This window comes from Somniosus microcephalus, chromosome 3, assembly GCF_052327205.1.
Source record: "Somniosus microcephalus isolate GS21.2 chromosome 3, FLI_Smic_1.0, whole genome shotgun sequence".
NCBI classification, from domain to species: Eukaryota; Metazoa; Chordata; class Chondrichthyes; order Squaliformes; family Somniosidae; genus Somniosus; species Somniosus microcephalus.
The window spans coordinates 276,155,181-276,171,883 of NC_140989.1; the positions used below are offsets into that span (position 1 = coordinate 276,155,181).

The 16,703-nt window shown below is 41.9% G+C and overlaps 1 protein-coding gene across 1 annotated transcript in view; it reads left to right on the plus strand.

Annotated features, from left to right (window-relative positions):
- The window catches only part of hmcn1 (hemicentin 1), a 757,099-nt gene that overhangs the window by 249,971 nt on the left and 490,425 nt on the right, over positions 1–16,703 (plus strand). Inside the window, exon 11 of the mRNA XM_085982583.1 lies at positions 1,820–2,095. Coding sequence (XP_085838709.1) covers positions 1,820–2,095 — 276 coding nt within the window. The remainder of the gene's footprint in view (positions 1–1,819; positions 2,096–16,703) is intronic.

The following is a 16,703-nucleotide window of genomic DNA, read 5'->3' on the forward strand; positions in this document are numbered from 1 at the left end:
TTAAGCTATTGGCTTTCTGTTTACACACAGAGAAATTGGAACAGACCACTGAAAAAGAACCGACTCATAGGACTAAACCATAGTTCTACCGCAGAAATACCCTTCGGTCATTAGGAGAATTAAAAATCTATACTTTAGTGGTCAAAATACTTCATGCACAGTACAAAAAACAAACTAGAACATTAAGTAAACAAAAAAAAAAATGCTTTATTAATATAACGTCCTCCAGGGTACTGGTGTAATAATATATTTAAAGATGTAGATGATTGACACTAACCTATGGATATTATTGCCTGTAACATGATGCTTAACAGCAGTCAGCTGAATTGTTTAACAATCCACTTGTGTGCCATGCTCCAGAATGCCGATATTTATTCTCTGGTGTTAAAATTTTACTGATGTTATGCCAGGCAAGCTTTAGTGCAAATCACCAGTTGATGCATGTGGTTTAAAAAAAACAGTTTGGAGCCAGTTAGAGGTTCTCTGTTTTAGTACTTTGTTCTCTGCACAGAACACTTTTATATCAAATGAACATGGACCACTCGTGGAATAAAAGTACTAAAGTAAAAGTTTCTATTTTCAATTTCTTTAAATGATATTAGAGTAAAAGTACCACCCATTGTGCACACATTCCAACTGTCAGCTTGTCAGCCTTTTACAAGAAAATAAATTGGCTTTTTTCCACTGGCATCAGCAATTGTTCGTATCAACCAATCAGATCATTTGGAAGGTGGGACTTGAGCTTGTTCGAAAGAGATAGTAGGGCCGGACTGAAACCAATAGACATTACTTTCTGCAATCGTTTAAGAGCACACAGTTGAGGCAGAAAATTTTAAAATGAGCTGTTGGTTTCTGACAGTCCTACTTACAGGTGTGCACGTTTAGATTTTTTTTTCCTCAAAGGAATTATATATAACAAATGAGCTGCTAAAATGCAATATCTAAAATATCATCGGGACACGACATGAATATGTTTTTTTTAAAAAGGACCCCACTGGCTTGGGGCAGGTGTCCTTGCCACCTGCTCTGGAGCAGAGCTAAAATCCCAGTCAACAGGATCCTGGCAGCTTTGTGGGGGGTAAGTAACCTGGACGATTTTATTTACTGCCCACCTGCCTGGTTTCTGCCAGACCAGTGGGGTTAAAATCGCCCTCTAGTTGCAGTTCAGTATCTTCTGCTAGAAAGCTCATGTGCATGGAGGTCAGGTGAGAAAGGGATCGGCTCGGTTGTGATGTTCTCCATAGTGAACTACTCACTAATACTCGCTGCCTAGTTTCAAACGTTAAGAAGAACAATTGCCGTGAGATATTGGAGGCTTGCCAGCACCCATGGGAACAACCTGTCCTCATGGGGGAGAAAAATGGAAGACGGGTGAAATTCAACTTTGGCAGGAGTCAAAATGTGCGGTAGTGGATTGCGTGCCAGTTGTATACCCCACCCGATTTTCCTTTCCATTCAATGGCCGATTCGCTATCACCTGTTTTGCACCCCTGCCGATGTTGAATTTCACCCCCAGTATATCTTAATATAAAAGTGTTTAGTAAACTTCAAAAAAAATCATCACAAGTTTTAGTTCACCAAAATCTGACTGAATCGCTAAATCGTGGAACGTGTAAGACGGTATTGACTTATGGTCTAATAAGGATAAATTAGTCCTTGTATATTTGGAGGCAAGTTAAGTTATTTAGGCAAAAACATTTATGCAGATGCTTCAGAATGGTAGCCTTGCCAACCATTTGAATTGGAGTAAAGGGACAGAACATTAATCACTCTTTCATGCCTCATGTATTTTACCATTTTTCCTTCTTTAAACATACAGAGCCTCCCCCAACGATTCAGGTGCCCAACAACATCACAGTTATTCCCGGTGAAAGAGCCATACTGACCTGCTTGACGCTGAGCACTGTACGCTACAACCTCACTTGGCAGAGAAATGGCGCTGACCCAAGACTGGCAGAAAGACACAGGATTCAAGTAATGAAAAACCTGTCTCTGGAGATCAGGAGTGTACGGCCAACTGATGCTGGGCAATATAACTGCATCGCTGCAAATGAAGGGGGTGCCAAGCTTGCTTCAGTGTTCCTGGTAGTGCAAGGTAAGCTGCACATTTGCATGGCTACAAAATACAGACTTTAACCAAGGTTCACATTGTGGGAATATTGTATTATCTTTAAAAATAATCTGTAGTTGAATTTCACCTCCACCATCTTAATATAAAAGCGTTTAGTAAATGTTAACAAAGAAAAAAATGAATTGGTAAATCTTGGGACATGTCAGAAGATGCATTTAGGTATGTAAAGCTGTGCCACCCTCTTATACTATGGAAGAGGTGATATAGCATTACGTCAATATGAACATAGTGTATGGACTGGGGTGGAAAGCCATTCATTCAGCTCATATTGTGGCCCATCAAAGCTTGTCCCTTTGCTACATTAACTTTCTGCCAACATATTAGAACATGAGAAATAGGAGCAGGTGTAGGCCAGTCGGCCCTTCGAGCCTGCTCCACCATTTAATAAGATCATGGCTGATCTTTTACCTCAACTCCACTTTCCCGCTCCAGCCCCATATCCCTTAATTATGTTTATAAATAACCTCAAATGTTTTTCCCTCTTACTGTGCCTGGTAGATTATTCCAAGCATACATCATTCTCTGAGTAAGTTCTAAGTTCACTTTTCATTATGAGAACATATGATTAAGAAGAGCCTTTTAACTCTAGGTAGAACACATTTAAAAGAAGGTATTGTACCTTATCCTAGTCTGCAGAATAACCCTTGAAAGGAAAGTTATTCCCTTTATATATTTATTATATAGTGCCTTAATGAAGAAAACCATCCTAAGACTGAATAAAGGGACACTGAACCATGGTGGGAGAGTTAAGAGAGGTGACTGAAAGCTTGCTTGAAAGGTTTTAAAAGATTTTTTAAAGATGGGACAAAGTAGGAAGCAAAAAAGGTTTAGAAAAGGAGTTCTAGAAAATAGGCCCTAGGTGGTTGGAGGCTCTGTCACCAATGGTGGGGTGAAGAGATGGGGGTGCCCAGATCAGAAGCAAACTACTGAAGGCTGTGAAAGTGTGAAAGACGTAAGGATGGAGGAGGGTGCAAAGGTAGTGTGGGGTGAGGCTGCAGAGGGCTTTAAAGATGAGGGTGAGGAATTTAACTTCAATGTATTGGGAACAAGAGGCCAGGATATCTCAGCAAGGACAAGGGGAATGGGTGAGTCAGACATAGTACAGAACTGGATCCAGGCAGCTGAGCATTGAACGAGGAGGTATTTCTGTATTACTTCTTTACTTTCAATCATTGTAGTGTGTTGTACAGTTGATCTATAGCTCTATACAGGCCAGTAAGGGATTGAGCATGATAGGATTTTTTCCCCTGATTTTCCTGGTGTAAATAAATATGTATTATACTCTGAATTATGAAGAGGATTTGTGTCTGGTCTTCTGATATCTTTGGTTACATAATAATAACTGCTTTGAAAACAAACGTGCTACATTTTATTTTTGTTGAAGTAAATAAGATGAGTGATTATCAATTCATTAATAATTGATAATCACTCATCTTATTTATGTATGAGCGAGGGAAATGGCACAGATAACTCTTGGCTATGTTTCTTTACACATTCTTTTGACTAACTGAAACATTTAAATAGTATTACGGGATAGACAGGTGGTTTCAGAGTGCAGGACTGAAGACTACCTTGCTCTTTTTAGCTTGGATTGACATCACAAAGGTTTGGGAACACTTCTTTTGCCAAATGTGATGTTGAGATATCGTTCTACACTATGCCCTTTGTTGTGTGTTATTTATCTCTTGGATACCAGAATTCCCTGTTCTTGCAAACAGCTGTCAGGATGGCCTAAAGACAGTTAATTGCCACCCACTGCAGCTTCAATAATAGTCATTAAAACCTCCTTTGATGTGAGATCACTAAACAGGAAACCGAAAGGTGTTTAAAGTTGGGAGGTCATCTTCGAGGTAGGGTTAACTAAATATAATTTAATATTTTAACATGAGGCAATACCTATACATTTTTAAATAGATTTTTAAAAATCATAACATCACATGACATCAATATATAAATTACATATAAAAGTACATTTTAAATTCCTCCCATTTCACCTTTTGGGAACATGGGAATATATAAGACTAAAAAAAGATTCTGCAGTCCAGCTGGCTTGTCCCTAGTTTTCATTCCCCCTTCCCATAACTGTTTAAATGTAGATTCAATTTCTTAATCATCTATCGGTTTTTCCATTTCTCTATCTTTGAGTTTGCGTATCTCTTAGATCCGTCGTAAATGCATCCATCCACAAATGGGGCTGGAGTGACGAGTCTGGAGATTCTTTTGTGACGTGATATGGCGTGCTTCCTGATCTCAGCTGACAGAAAGCTCACAAATTTTTTTGAGGAGAAGCAGGGAGATTGGAGGGGAGAGATAATGTGGAAGGTAATGTGGAAAGGATGTCAGTTTTGAAGACAATAAAGTCTTACACTGTGCATTTCCCACATCCCCTGCAAAATTCCTAACGGAGAAAATAACATAGCTTGAGCAAAAAAGGGTGGCCATTTTTATTCAACCTAATATTATGAGCTTGCTGTTCTTGCTGCTTCCACTCTTTACAACTACCATTATATTGAGAATTCAGTGGACCACATCCTTCCTTGCACAAGGTTCCAAACACCTTGTCCATGCCAAGCCCCATTGGCTCCTTGTACAGGAAAAGTTCTGATATCCGGCACCGACGGGACCGGCGTGTTGCCGATCTATCAAAAGTGCCGGACATGCAAAGTCAACGTTGAAGCATATGGAGATGAAAATCTCCGTATTTGACAACAAACACTGTTGCTCAGCAACAGCTCGTAAACACTCGGCCCGTACCTTGAAGCATCTCTGAAGCTGTTGCGAAGCTCCAAAGATGCTTTCCAGAGCCTGCCTGTTAACAGAATGCTAGGAGAAGAAAAAAAAACGAACTAAAACGGCTGCTGATTTCTGCCGTTAGAGCAAAGTTTCCGGCCATACAACCTCCGGATAAACCAAAGTTTCCTGTACTTCAGAGAATGGATTTAAAAATCTTTGTCCTTGTCTTTGCTACAAACTTTCACCACCCTATCCGAGCAATCTTCTCTAGCCATGAGTCCCTACATCCACCCTTCACTCTTCTGACACTGGGCTGTTGCATGTTCCCTGTTCCATTTGCTCCATGACTATTTGTTTAGTCATTGCACCTCGCTTTCTCGCTGAAACTTGGGTAGGATTGATTGGGGAATGTCACTCAAAGGGTTGACGGTGGATAGGCAATGGCAAACATTCAAAGACCGCATGGATGAATTACAGAATTTGTTCATCCCAGTTTGGCATAAAAATAAAACAAAAAAGGTGACTCAACCATGGCTAACAAGGGAAATTAGGGATAGCATAAGATCCAAGGAGAGGACATATAAATTGGCCAGAAAAAGCAGTAAACCTGAGGATTGGGAGCAGTTTAGGATTCAACAAAGGAGGACAAAGGGATTAATTAAGAAGGGGAAAATAGAATATGAGAGTAAGCTTGCGGGGAACATAAAAACTGACTGTAAAGGCTTTTATAGATGTGTGAAGAGAAAAAGATTGGTGAAGTCAAGCATAGGTCCCTTGCAGTCAGAATCAGGGGAATTTATAATGGGGAACAAAGAAATGGCTGACCAATTAAATACATACTTTGGTTCTGTCTTCACAAAGGAGGACACAAATAACCTCCCAGAGATGTCGGGGAACATAGGGTCTGATGAAAGGGAGGAACTGAAAGAAATCAGTATTTGTAGGGAAATGGTGTTAGGGAAATTGATGGGATTGAAGGCCGATAAATCCCCAAGGCCTGATGATCTACATTCTCGGGTACTTAAGGAAGTGGCCCTAGAAATAGTAGATGCATTGCTGATCATCTTCCAACATTCGCTGGAATCTGGAACAGTATCCATGGATTGGAGGGTAGCTAATGTTACCCCACTATTCAAAAAAGGTGGTAGAGAGAAAATGGGGAATTACAGACCAGTAAGCCTGACATCAGTAGTGGGGAAAATGCTAGAGCCCATTATAAAAGATGTAATAGCAGAGCACTTGGAAAAGAATGACAGGATCGGACAAAGTCAACATGGATTTACAAAAGATAAATCGTGCTTGACTAATCTACTGGAATTTTTTGAGGATGTAACTGGTAAAATAGATAAGGGAGAACCAGTGGATGTGGTGTATTTGGACTTTCAGAAGGCTTTCGATAAGGTCCCGCATAAGAGATTAGCGTGTAAAGTTAAGGCACATGGGATTGGGGGCAAGGTATTGACTTGGATAGAGAACTGGTTGGCAGACAGAAAGCAAAGAGTTGGAATAAACGGGTCTTTTTCCGAGTGGCAGGCAGTGACTAGTGGGGCACCGCAGGGATCGGTCCTTGGACCCCAGCTATTCACAATATATATTAATGATCTAGACAAGGGAACTAGATGTAATATCTTCAAATTTGCAGACGACACAAAGCTGGGTGGGTGTGTGTGCTGTGAGGAGGATGCCGAGAAACTCCAGTATGATTTGGACAGGTTGGGTGATTGGGCAGAAGCATGGCAGATGCAATATAATGTGGATAAATGTGAGGTTATCCACTTTGGTGTCAAAAACAGGAAGGCAGATTATTATCTGAATGGCAATAGATTGGGAGAAGGGGAATTGCAACGAGACCTAGGTGTCCTTGTGCACCAGTCGCTGAAGGTAAGCATGCAGGTGCAGCAGGCGGTTAAGAAGGCAAATGGTATGTTGGCCTTCGTAGCAAGAGGGTTTGAATACAGGAACAAGGATGTCTTGCTCCAGTTGTACAGGGCCTTGGTGAGACCACATCTTGAGTATTGTGTGCAGTTTTGGTCACCTTATCTGAGGAAGGATGTTCTTGCCATGGAAGGAGTTCAGCGAAGATTCACCAGGCTGATACCTGGGATGGCAGGAATGACGAATGAGGAGAGATTGGGTCGATTGGGCTTGTAGTCGCTGGAGTTTAGAAGAATGAGAGGTGATCTCATTGAAACTTATAAAATTCTGACAGGACTGGACAGACTAGATGCAGGAAGGATGTTCCCGATGGTCGGGGTGTCCAAAACCAGGGGTCACAGTCTAAGGATAAGGGGTAAGCCATTTAGGACAGAGATGAGGAGGAATTTCTTCTCCCAGAGAGTGGTGAACCTGTGGAATTCTCTACCACAGAAGGCAGTAGAGGCCAATTCATTAAATATATTCAAGAAGGAGTTGGATATATTTCTTAAGGCTAAAGGGATCAAGGGGTATGGGGAGAAAGCAGGGACCAGGTACCGAATTTGGATGATCAGCCATGATTGCATTGAATGGCGGAGCAGGCTCGAGGGGCCGAATGGCCTACTCCTGCTCCTATCTTCTATGTTTCTATGAACCCACTTTGACTTGCAAACTCCTTCTCCACTTTCAAAAGCCTCCTTAAAAACCTTTCTTTATGACTGTGCCTTCAATCTAACCATATCAAATTTTTCTGTCTTTCTTTCTGGATGCTTACCTTTTCCACTTTAAGTGTTCTGAGATGCTTCATTACATGAGGAGCTCTACATGGAAGCAAGTTGTTGTTGTATAACTCTTTAATCATTTGTCCAACCTTTGTGTTATTTAACATCCCCATTAACTCCATCTCCCACTTATTCCCAGACTCTTTCAGTTTCATCCCCAATCCTGGTATTCAATGACAATGATAATTGGGAGAGATATCTAACTGATAGTGTAAAATGTATGCTTTTGATTCAGCTATCACCCGAAGTCAAAATTACCCTCCATTGTGTGTTAAATTCATTGGTTAATGGCTGCCCACTTGGACCTTTCTAGGTTAATGCTTTTATTCCTTTTGAGCCAATCTAGAGTAAGGTCATATCACTAAACTTTTTTCATTTATATCTTCCCATGCATTTATGTAACAGAAATGTTCTTAAATTAACAAACTACTCAACGTGTAAGTAAATCTAGCAAAATTCCAGTCTCTTAAATTTAAACAGATAATTTTAGACTTTTTCCCCCAAAAAGTATATTTGTTCTCATTTCTGGCTGTATTATAGTTGTTTGAATTGCATATTCATATCCTCAATTCAATTATCCCACAGTTTGGTCCCAATAGGTTTTTCATTGCCAGACATGTATCAGGGTCATTCAGAACATTCTGAGGTGGGAGGGTGAGCAGCCAGAGGTCGTGGTCCACATCGGTACCAACGACATGGGTAGAAAGAAGGATGAGGTCCTGCAGGCAGATTTCAGGGAGCTAGGAAAGAGATTAAGAAGCGGGACCTCAAAGGTAGTAATCTCTGGAATACTCCAGGTGCCACGTGCTAGTGAGTACAGAAACAGGAGGATAGTGCAGATGAATGCACGGCAGGAGAGATGGTGCAGGAGGGAGGGCTTTAGATTCCTGGGGCATTGGGGCCGGTTCTGGGGGAGGTGGGACCTCAACAGGGCCGGACGGGTTGCACCTCAACAGGGCCGGAGCCAATATCCTCGCAGGGAGGTTTGCTAGTGCTGTTGGGGAGGGTTTAAAATAATTTGGCAGAGGGATGGGCACCAGGATGTAACATTAGAAAGGAGAAATAAAGTGCTCAAAGGATTGGGAGATGCAGAGAGCACTAAAGTAAGAAATAGTAAGGTACTAGGTGGGGTCAAACTAAGAGAGAATACAGGATGGTCTAAGATGGGATTACAGAGTATGTATGTGAAGCACGAAGCGTAGTAAACAAGCTAAGTGAGCTGCAGACACAAATAGCGACTTGAGAATATGATGTTGTGGCAATAACTGAGACCTGGCTCAAAAATGAGCAGGATTGGGTATTAAATATTCCTGGTTATAAAGTGTTCAGGAAGAAAGGGAAGGAAAGCTAGGAGGTGGTGTGGCAGTATTGGTCAAGGAGAATGTTACAGTACTGGAGAGGGAGGAGATCCTGGAGGGGTCATGGACAGAATCTATATGGCTAGAGTTAAGAAATAATAGAGGTGCCATTACACTACTAGGTGTATTCTATAGACCATCAAATAGTGGGAAAGATATAGAGGAGCAGAGAAATTACAGAGAGGTGCAAGAATTATAGAGTAGTAATAATGGGGGATTTCAACTATCCTAATATCGACTGGGATAGTAATATTGTAAAAGGCAGAGAGAGGGAAGAATTTCTAAAGTGTGTTCAGGAGCACTTTCTTGATCAGTATGTTTCTGACCCGATGAGGGAGGAGGCATTGCTGGATCTGGTTCTGGGGAATGAGGTAGGTCAAGTGGAGCAAGTGCCAGTAGGGGAACATTTAGGGAACAGTGATCATAGTATCATAAGGTTCAGATTAGCTATGGAAAAGGACAGGCAGCAATCTAGAGTAAAAAATTTTAACTGGGGGAAGGCCAATTTCAGTGGGTTGAGAACGGATCTGGCCCGGGTAAACTTGAATCAAAGATTGGCAGGCAAAACCGTAATGGAACAATGGGCTGCCTTTAAAGAGGAAATAGTTCAGGTACAGTTGAGGTACATTCCCACTAAAGGGAAAGGCAGGGCAACTAAAGTCAGGGCTCCCTGGATGACGAAAGAGATAGAAAATATGAAGAAGCAGAAAAAGAGCATGTATGACAGATGTCAGGTTGCAAATACATCTAAGAATCCGGCTATATATAGAAAGGTCAGAGGAGAAGTGAAAAAGAAAATAAGAGGGACAAAGAGAGGATATGAGAATAGAATGGCAGCCAACATAAAAGGGAATCAAAAAGTCTTCTATAGGCATATAAATAGTAAAAGGTTAGTAAGAGGAGGGGTGGGGCCGATTAGGGACCAAAAAGGAGACCTATGCATGAAGGCAGAGGGTATGGCTGAGGTACTGAATGAGTACTTTGCATCTGTCTTCGCCAAGGAAGAGGATGCAGCCATAGATACAGTGAAGGAGGAGATGATACTTGATTGGATTAAAATTGATAAAGATGAGGTATTAGAAAGGCTGGCTGTACTTAAAAGTACATAAATCACCAGGAGTGGATGGGATGCATCCTAGGATGCTAAGGGAATTGTGGGAGGAAATCGCGGAGGTACTGGCCATAATATTCCAATCCTCCTTAGATACGGGGGTGGTGCCAGAGGACTGGAGAATTGCAAATGTTACACCATTGTTCAAAAAAGGGTGTAAAGATAAACCCAGCAACTAAAGGCCAGCCAGTTTGACCTCGGTAGTGGGAAACTTTTAGAAACAGTAATCAGGGACAAAATTAACAGTCACTTGGATGAGTGTGGATTAATTAAGGAAAGCCAGCATGGATTTGTTAAAGACAAATCGTGTTTAACTAACTTGATGGAGTTCTTTGATGAGTTAACAGAGAGGATTGATGAGGGTAATGCGGTTGACGTAAAGTACATGGATTTCCAAAAGGCATTCGACAAAGTGCCACATAATAGGCTCGCCAGCAAAGTTGAAGCCCATGGATAAAAGGGACAGTGCCAGCATGGATACGGAATTGGCTAAGTAACAGGAAACAGAGAGTAGCGGTGAATGGTTGTTTATCAAACTGGAGGAAGGTATACAGTGGTGTTCCCCAGGGGTCGGTACTAGGACCACTGCTTTTCTTGATATATATTAATGACTTGGGTGTACAGGGCACAATTTCAAAATTTGCAGATGACACAAAACCTGGAAGGAAAGTGAACAGTGAGGAGGAGAGTGATAGACTTCAGGAAGACATAGACAGGCTGGTGAAATGGGCGGACACGTGACAGATGAAACTTAACACACAGTGTGAAGTGATGCATTTTGGTAGAAAAAATGAGGAGAGGACATATAAACTAAATGGTACAACCCTGAAGTGGGTGCATGAACAGAGAGACCTGGGGGTATGTGTGCACAAATCGTTGAAGGTGGCAGGGCAGGTTCAGAAAGCAGTAAAAAAGGCTTATGGGATCCTGGGCTTTATAAATAGAGGTATAGATTACAAAAGTGTGGAAATTATGATGAACCTGTATAAAACACAGGTTCAGTCCCAACTGGAGTACTGTGTACAGTTCTGGACACCGTACTTTAGAAAGGATGTGGAAGCCTTGGAGAGGGTGCAGAAAAGATTTATGAGAATGATTCCAGGAATGAGGGACTTCAGTTACGTTGATACACTGGAGAAGCTGGGATTGTTCTCATTGGAGCAGAGAAGGTTTAGAGGAGATTTGATAGAGGTGTTCAAAGACTGGTGTGGGAGAAATGGGTTTTGCTTCTTGGGACACTGGCACCAGTACTGGGACAGGAGGGAGCTGTTCCGTTGGGATGGACTCCACTTGGCCAGTGCTGGGACTAGAGTCCTGGCGAATCATATAACTAGGGCTGTAGAGAGGGCTTTAAACTAATTAGTGGGGGGGGGGGAGGTTTCTAGAGAGCAAATAACAGAAATGACAACGGAGAAGGTCATAGACTTAGGTAGCAGTGGGGAAATTAAAAAACAGAATGTGTCAGGAAGGGACAGAAGGTATGGAGTAAAAGGTAAAGTAGTAAAAGGGGAAAAAACAGGAACTAAGTGTCACAAAACATATTTGAAAGTTCTTTATCTGAATGCACGTAGCATTCGTAACAAAATGAATGAGTTAATGGCACAAATAACTACATATGGGTATGATCTTGTGGCCATTACAGAAACATGGCTGCAGGGTGACCATGACTGGGAATTAAACATACCAGGTTATTTAACAATCAGGAAGGACAGGCAGGAAGGGAGGGGAGGTGGGGTGGCTATGTTAATAAAGGAAGGAATCACTATAATACAGAGAAATGATATTGGGTCAAAGGAGCAGGATAGTGAAACAGTTTGGGTAGAGATAAGGAATAATAAGGGGAAAAAAACACTAGTGGGCATAGTCTATAGGCCTCCGAACAGTTGCAACTCTGTTGGACGGAGTATTAATCAGGAAATAGTTGAGGCTTGTAATAAGGGAACAGCTATAATTATGGGGGATTTTAACTATCATATTAACTGGACAAATCAAACTGGGCAGAGCAGCCTTGAGGATGAGTTCATTGAGTGTATTAGGGATGGGTTTCTTGAGCAGTATGTAACTGAACCGACCGGGGGCAAGCAACCTTAGATTTGGCCCTGTGTAATGAGACAGGATTAATTTAAAATGTCCTAGTAAAGTATCCCCTTGGAATGAGTGACCATAACATGGTTGAATTCCATATTCAAGTAGAGGGTGAGAAGGTTGGATCTCAAACAAGCGTGCTGAGCTTGAATAAAGGAGACTATGAAGGTATGAGAGCGGAATTGATTAGAGTGGACTGGGAAAATAGATTAAAGGGTAAGACGATACATGATCAGTGGTGTACATTTAAGGAGTTATTTTACAACTTCCAAAAAATATATATTCCACTGAGGAAAAAAGGGTGTAACAGAAAAGATAGCCATCCGTGGCTAAGTAAAGTAATTAAGGATAGTATCCGACTAAAAACAAGGGCATATAAGGTAGCCAAATCTAGTGGGAAGATAGAAGATTGGGAAGTCTTTAAAAGACAGCAAAAAATAACTAAAAGATTGATTAACAAAGGGAAGATAGATTATGAAAATAAATGAGCAAAAAATATAAAAACGGATAGCAAAAGTTTCTATAGTTATATAAAAAGAAAAAGGGTGGCTAAAGTAAATGTTGGTCCCTTAGAGGATGAGACTGGGAAATTAATGGTGGGAAAGATGGAGATGGCAATAACGCTGAACAAATATTTTGTATCAGTCTTTACGGTAGAGGACACTAAGAATCTCCCAACACTGGACAAACAGGGGGGCTCTAGGGGGAGATGAGCTAATTACGATTAAAATCACTAAGGAAGTGGTACTTGGTAAAATAATGGGACTTAAGCCGGATAAATCCCCTGGACCTGATGGCTTACATCCTAGGGTCTTGAGGGAAGTGGCGGTAGGGATTGTGGATGCATTGGTAATAATTTTCCAAAACTCCCTGGACTCAGCAAAGGTCCCGGCAGATTGGAAAACTGCTAATGTAACACCCTTACTTAAAAAGGGTAGTAGGCAGAAGGCTGGAAACTATAGACCTGTTAGCCTAACATCTGTGGTTGGTAAAATGTTAGAGTCCATTATTAAGGAGACAGTAACAGGACATTTGGATAATCATAGTTTAATAAGACAAAGTCAGCATGGTTTCATGAAGGGGAAGTCATGTTTGACAAATTTGCTTGAGTTCTTTGAGGAAGTAACATACAGGGTGGATAAAGGAGAACCAGTGGACATAGTGTATTTAGACTTCCAAAAGGCATTTGACAAGGTGCCACACAAAAGATTATTGCTCAAGATAAAAAATCACGGGATTGGGGGTAATATTCTGGCGTGGGTAGAGAATTGGCTCTCTAACAGAAAGCAGAGAGTTGGGATAAATGGTTCATTCTCAGATTGGCAATCAGTAACTAGTGGTGTTCTGCAGGGGTCAGTGCTGGGTCCCCAACTCTTTACAATCTATATTAATGATTTGGAGGAGGGGACCGAGTGTAACATATCAAAGTTTGCAGATGATACAAAGATGGCAGGGAAAGTAGTGAGTGAGGAGGACATAAAAAACCTGCAAAGTGACATAGACAGGCTAAGTAAGTGGGCAGAGATTTGGCAGATGGAATATAATACTGGAAAGTGTGAAGTTATGCACTTTGGCAGGAAAAATCATAGAGCAAGTTATTATCTTAATGGCAAGAAACTGGATAGTACTGTAGTACAAAGGGATCTGGGGGTCCTGGTGCACGAAACTCAAAAAGTTAGTATGCAGGTGCAGCAAGTGATCAAGAAGGCCAATGGAATGTTGGCTTTTATTGCTAGGGGGTTAGAATATAAAAACAGGGAGGTATTGCTGCAGTTATACAAGGTATTGGTGAGACCGCACCTGGAATACTGCATACAGTTTTGGTGTCCATACTTAAGAAAAGACATACTTGCTCTCGAGTCAGTGCAAAGAAGGTTCACTCGGTTAATCCCGGGAATGACGGGGTGGTCATATGAGGAGAGGTTGAGTAGATTGGGACTCTACTCATTGGAGTTCAGAAGAATGAGAGGCGATCTTATTGAAACATATAAGATTGTGAAGGGGCTTGATTGGGTGGATGCGGTGAGGATGTTCCCAATGATGGGTGAAACTAGAACTAGGGGGCATAATCTTAAAATAAGGGGCTGCTCTTTCAAAACTGAGATGAGGAGAAACTTCTTCACTCAGAGGGTGGTAGGTTTGTGGAATTTGTTGCCCCAGAAAGCTGTGGAAGCTACATCATTAAATAAATTTAAAACAGAAATAGATAGTTTCCTAGAAGTAAGGGAATTAAGAGTTACGGGCAGGAAATTGGACATGAGTCTAGGTTCGGAATGGTCATGGCCCTGTGGGTAGTGGAGTGGACCCAAGGGCTGTGTAGCCTGGTTCTGTTCCTACTTCTTGTGTTCTAATTCTGTGTTAGATTTCAGGAGATGGTTTTATTCCTGTTCCTGGCTGGGGTGGAGATCGCCTTTACAGAAGGTAAGTACTGTAGAAAATATAGGGACAGAGTGATCTCCTGGAAGAGTTTCGATCGCCTAGATGGGTCGGAGAGGAATTTCCCAGATTTTTTCTCCCAAATTGTCCATTGGGTTTTTTATCTGATTTTTCGCCTCTCCCGGGAGATCACATGGGTTCGGGTGGGATGGAGAGTGATAGAAGATTTGAGGTTAGGATCAGATCAGCCATGATCTTATTGAATGGTGGAGCAGGCTCGAGGGGCCGATTGGCCTGCTCCTGCTCCTGCTTCTTATGTTCTTATGAGTTGTATGGACAGAGTAGATAGAGAGAAACTGTTCCCATTGGCAGAAGGGTTGACAACCAGAGGACACAGATTTAAGGTGATTGGCAAAAGAACCTAAGGCGACATGAGGAAAAACTTTTTATGCAGCGAGTGGTTAAGATCTGGAATGCACTGCCTGAAAGGGTGGTGGAGGCAGACTCAATCATGGCTTTCAAAAGGGAGTTTGGATAAGTATCTGAAGGAAAGAAATTTGCAGGGCTGCGGGGGAGGGGAAAGGGCGGGGGAGTGGGACTAGCTGAACTGCTTTTGCCGAGAGCCTGCACAGGCTCGACTGGCCGAATAGCCTTCTTCCATGCTGTAATCATTCTATGATTCTAATTTTGAAATAGCAGCTGGTGAACTGGGAGAACAAAGAATGCTGAGGAGGCAAGTCTTGGGAAGCAGTGAGACAATAGGCAAAAGATTGTACAAAGTATAAATGTGACCAGGCCAAGGACAAGCAGTATCACAAGTGAAGGCAATAGGAAGGAGTATTAAAAGTACAATGGATTTTTTGGACCTTTTTAGCAAAAGGTCCAAATTCTAGAGTAGTAGTACCTACTGTTACAAAATAGAGTTTTTAATGAATATATACTACAACAACAACAACTTGTATTTATATAGTGCCTCTAATGTAGTAAAACATCCTAAAACGCTTCACAGGAGTATTATCAAACAAAATTTGACATAAGGCAGATGAGAGGTAGGATTTAAGGAGTGTTTTAAAGGAGGAAAGAGGTAGCGAGATGAAGAGGTTTAGGGAGGGAATTTGAAGCTCGGACTCCAGTTCATCAACACGGAGCCGAAGTTCCTCAAGCAACCAACACTTACTGTAAATGTGGTCTCCGTGGACCTCAAAGGTGTCCACCAGCTCCCACATGTTGCAGGAGTAACACATCGCCGTACCTGCCATCTCTAATATATTTAATTAATTAAGTGTTTAAGTTTTGAACGTTTAGTTTTTAATCTCTGCTTTTAATTTAAACCAATGCCCAAGAAAAAGAGAGAAATACTGACCAATTGCTTCCCTGCTTTCCTGTGACATCACACTTTGAATCTTTTTACTTCTTACCACTCCCAGGTTGGCTGGCACTGTTCCGGGCTCGCTCTCTTGTAGTCCCGCTGGTTGGCTCAGTGGCGCACTTTTATCTCCGGCCTGATCTTCCACTCTCGCGCTCTCTTGTTTACTCAGTGAACTTCCTGCTCTTTATACTCACAGAATCTCCCGCTCTGTTTACTCACAGAATCTCCCGCTCTGTTTACTCACAGAATCTCCCGCTCTGTTTACTCACAGAATCTCCCGCTCTGTTTACTCACAGAATCTCCCGCTCTGTTTACTCACCGAATCTCCCACTCTGTTTACTCACAGAATCTCCCGCTCTGTTTACTCACAGAATCTCCCACTCTGTTTACTCACAGAATCACCCGCTCTGTATACTCAGAATCTACTGCTCTGTTTACTCACAGAATCTCCCACTCTGTTTACTCACAGAATCACCCGCTCTGTATACTCAGAATCTACTGCTCTGTTTACTCACAGAATCTCCCGCTCTGTTTACTCACAGAATCTCCCACTCTGTTTACTCACAGAATCTCCCGCTCTGTTTACTCACAGAATCTCCCGCTCTGTATACTCAGAATCTACTGCTCTGTTTACTCACAGAATCTCCCACTCTGTTTACTCAGCGAATCTCACGCTCTGTATATTCACAGAATCTCCCACTCTGTATACTCACAGAATCTCCCGCTCTGTATACTCACAGACTCTCCCGCTCTGTATACTCACCGAATCTCCCGCTCTGTATACTCACCGAATCTCCCGCTCTGTTTACTCACAGAATCTCCCGCTCTGTATGCTCACCGAATC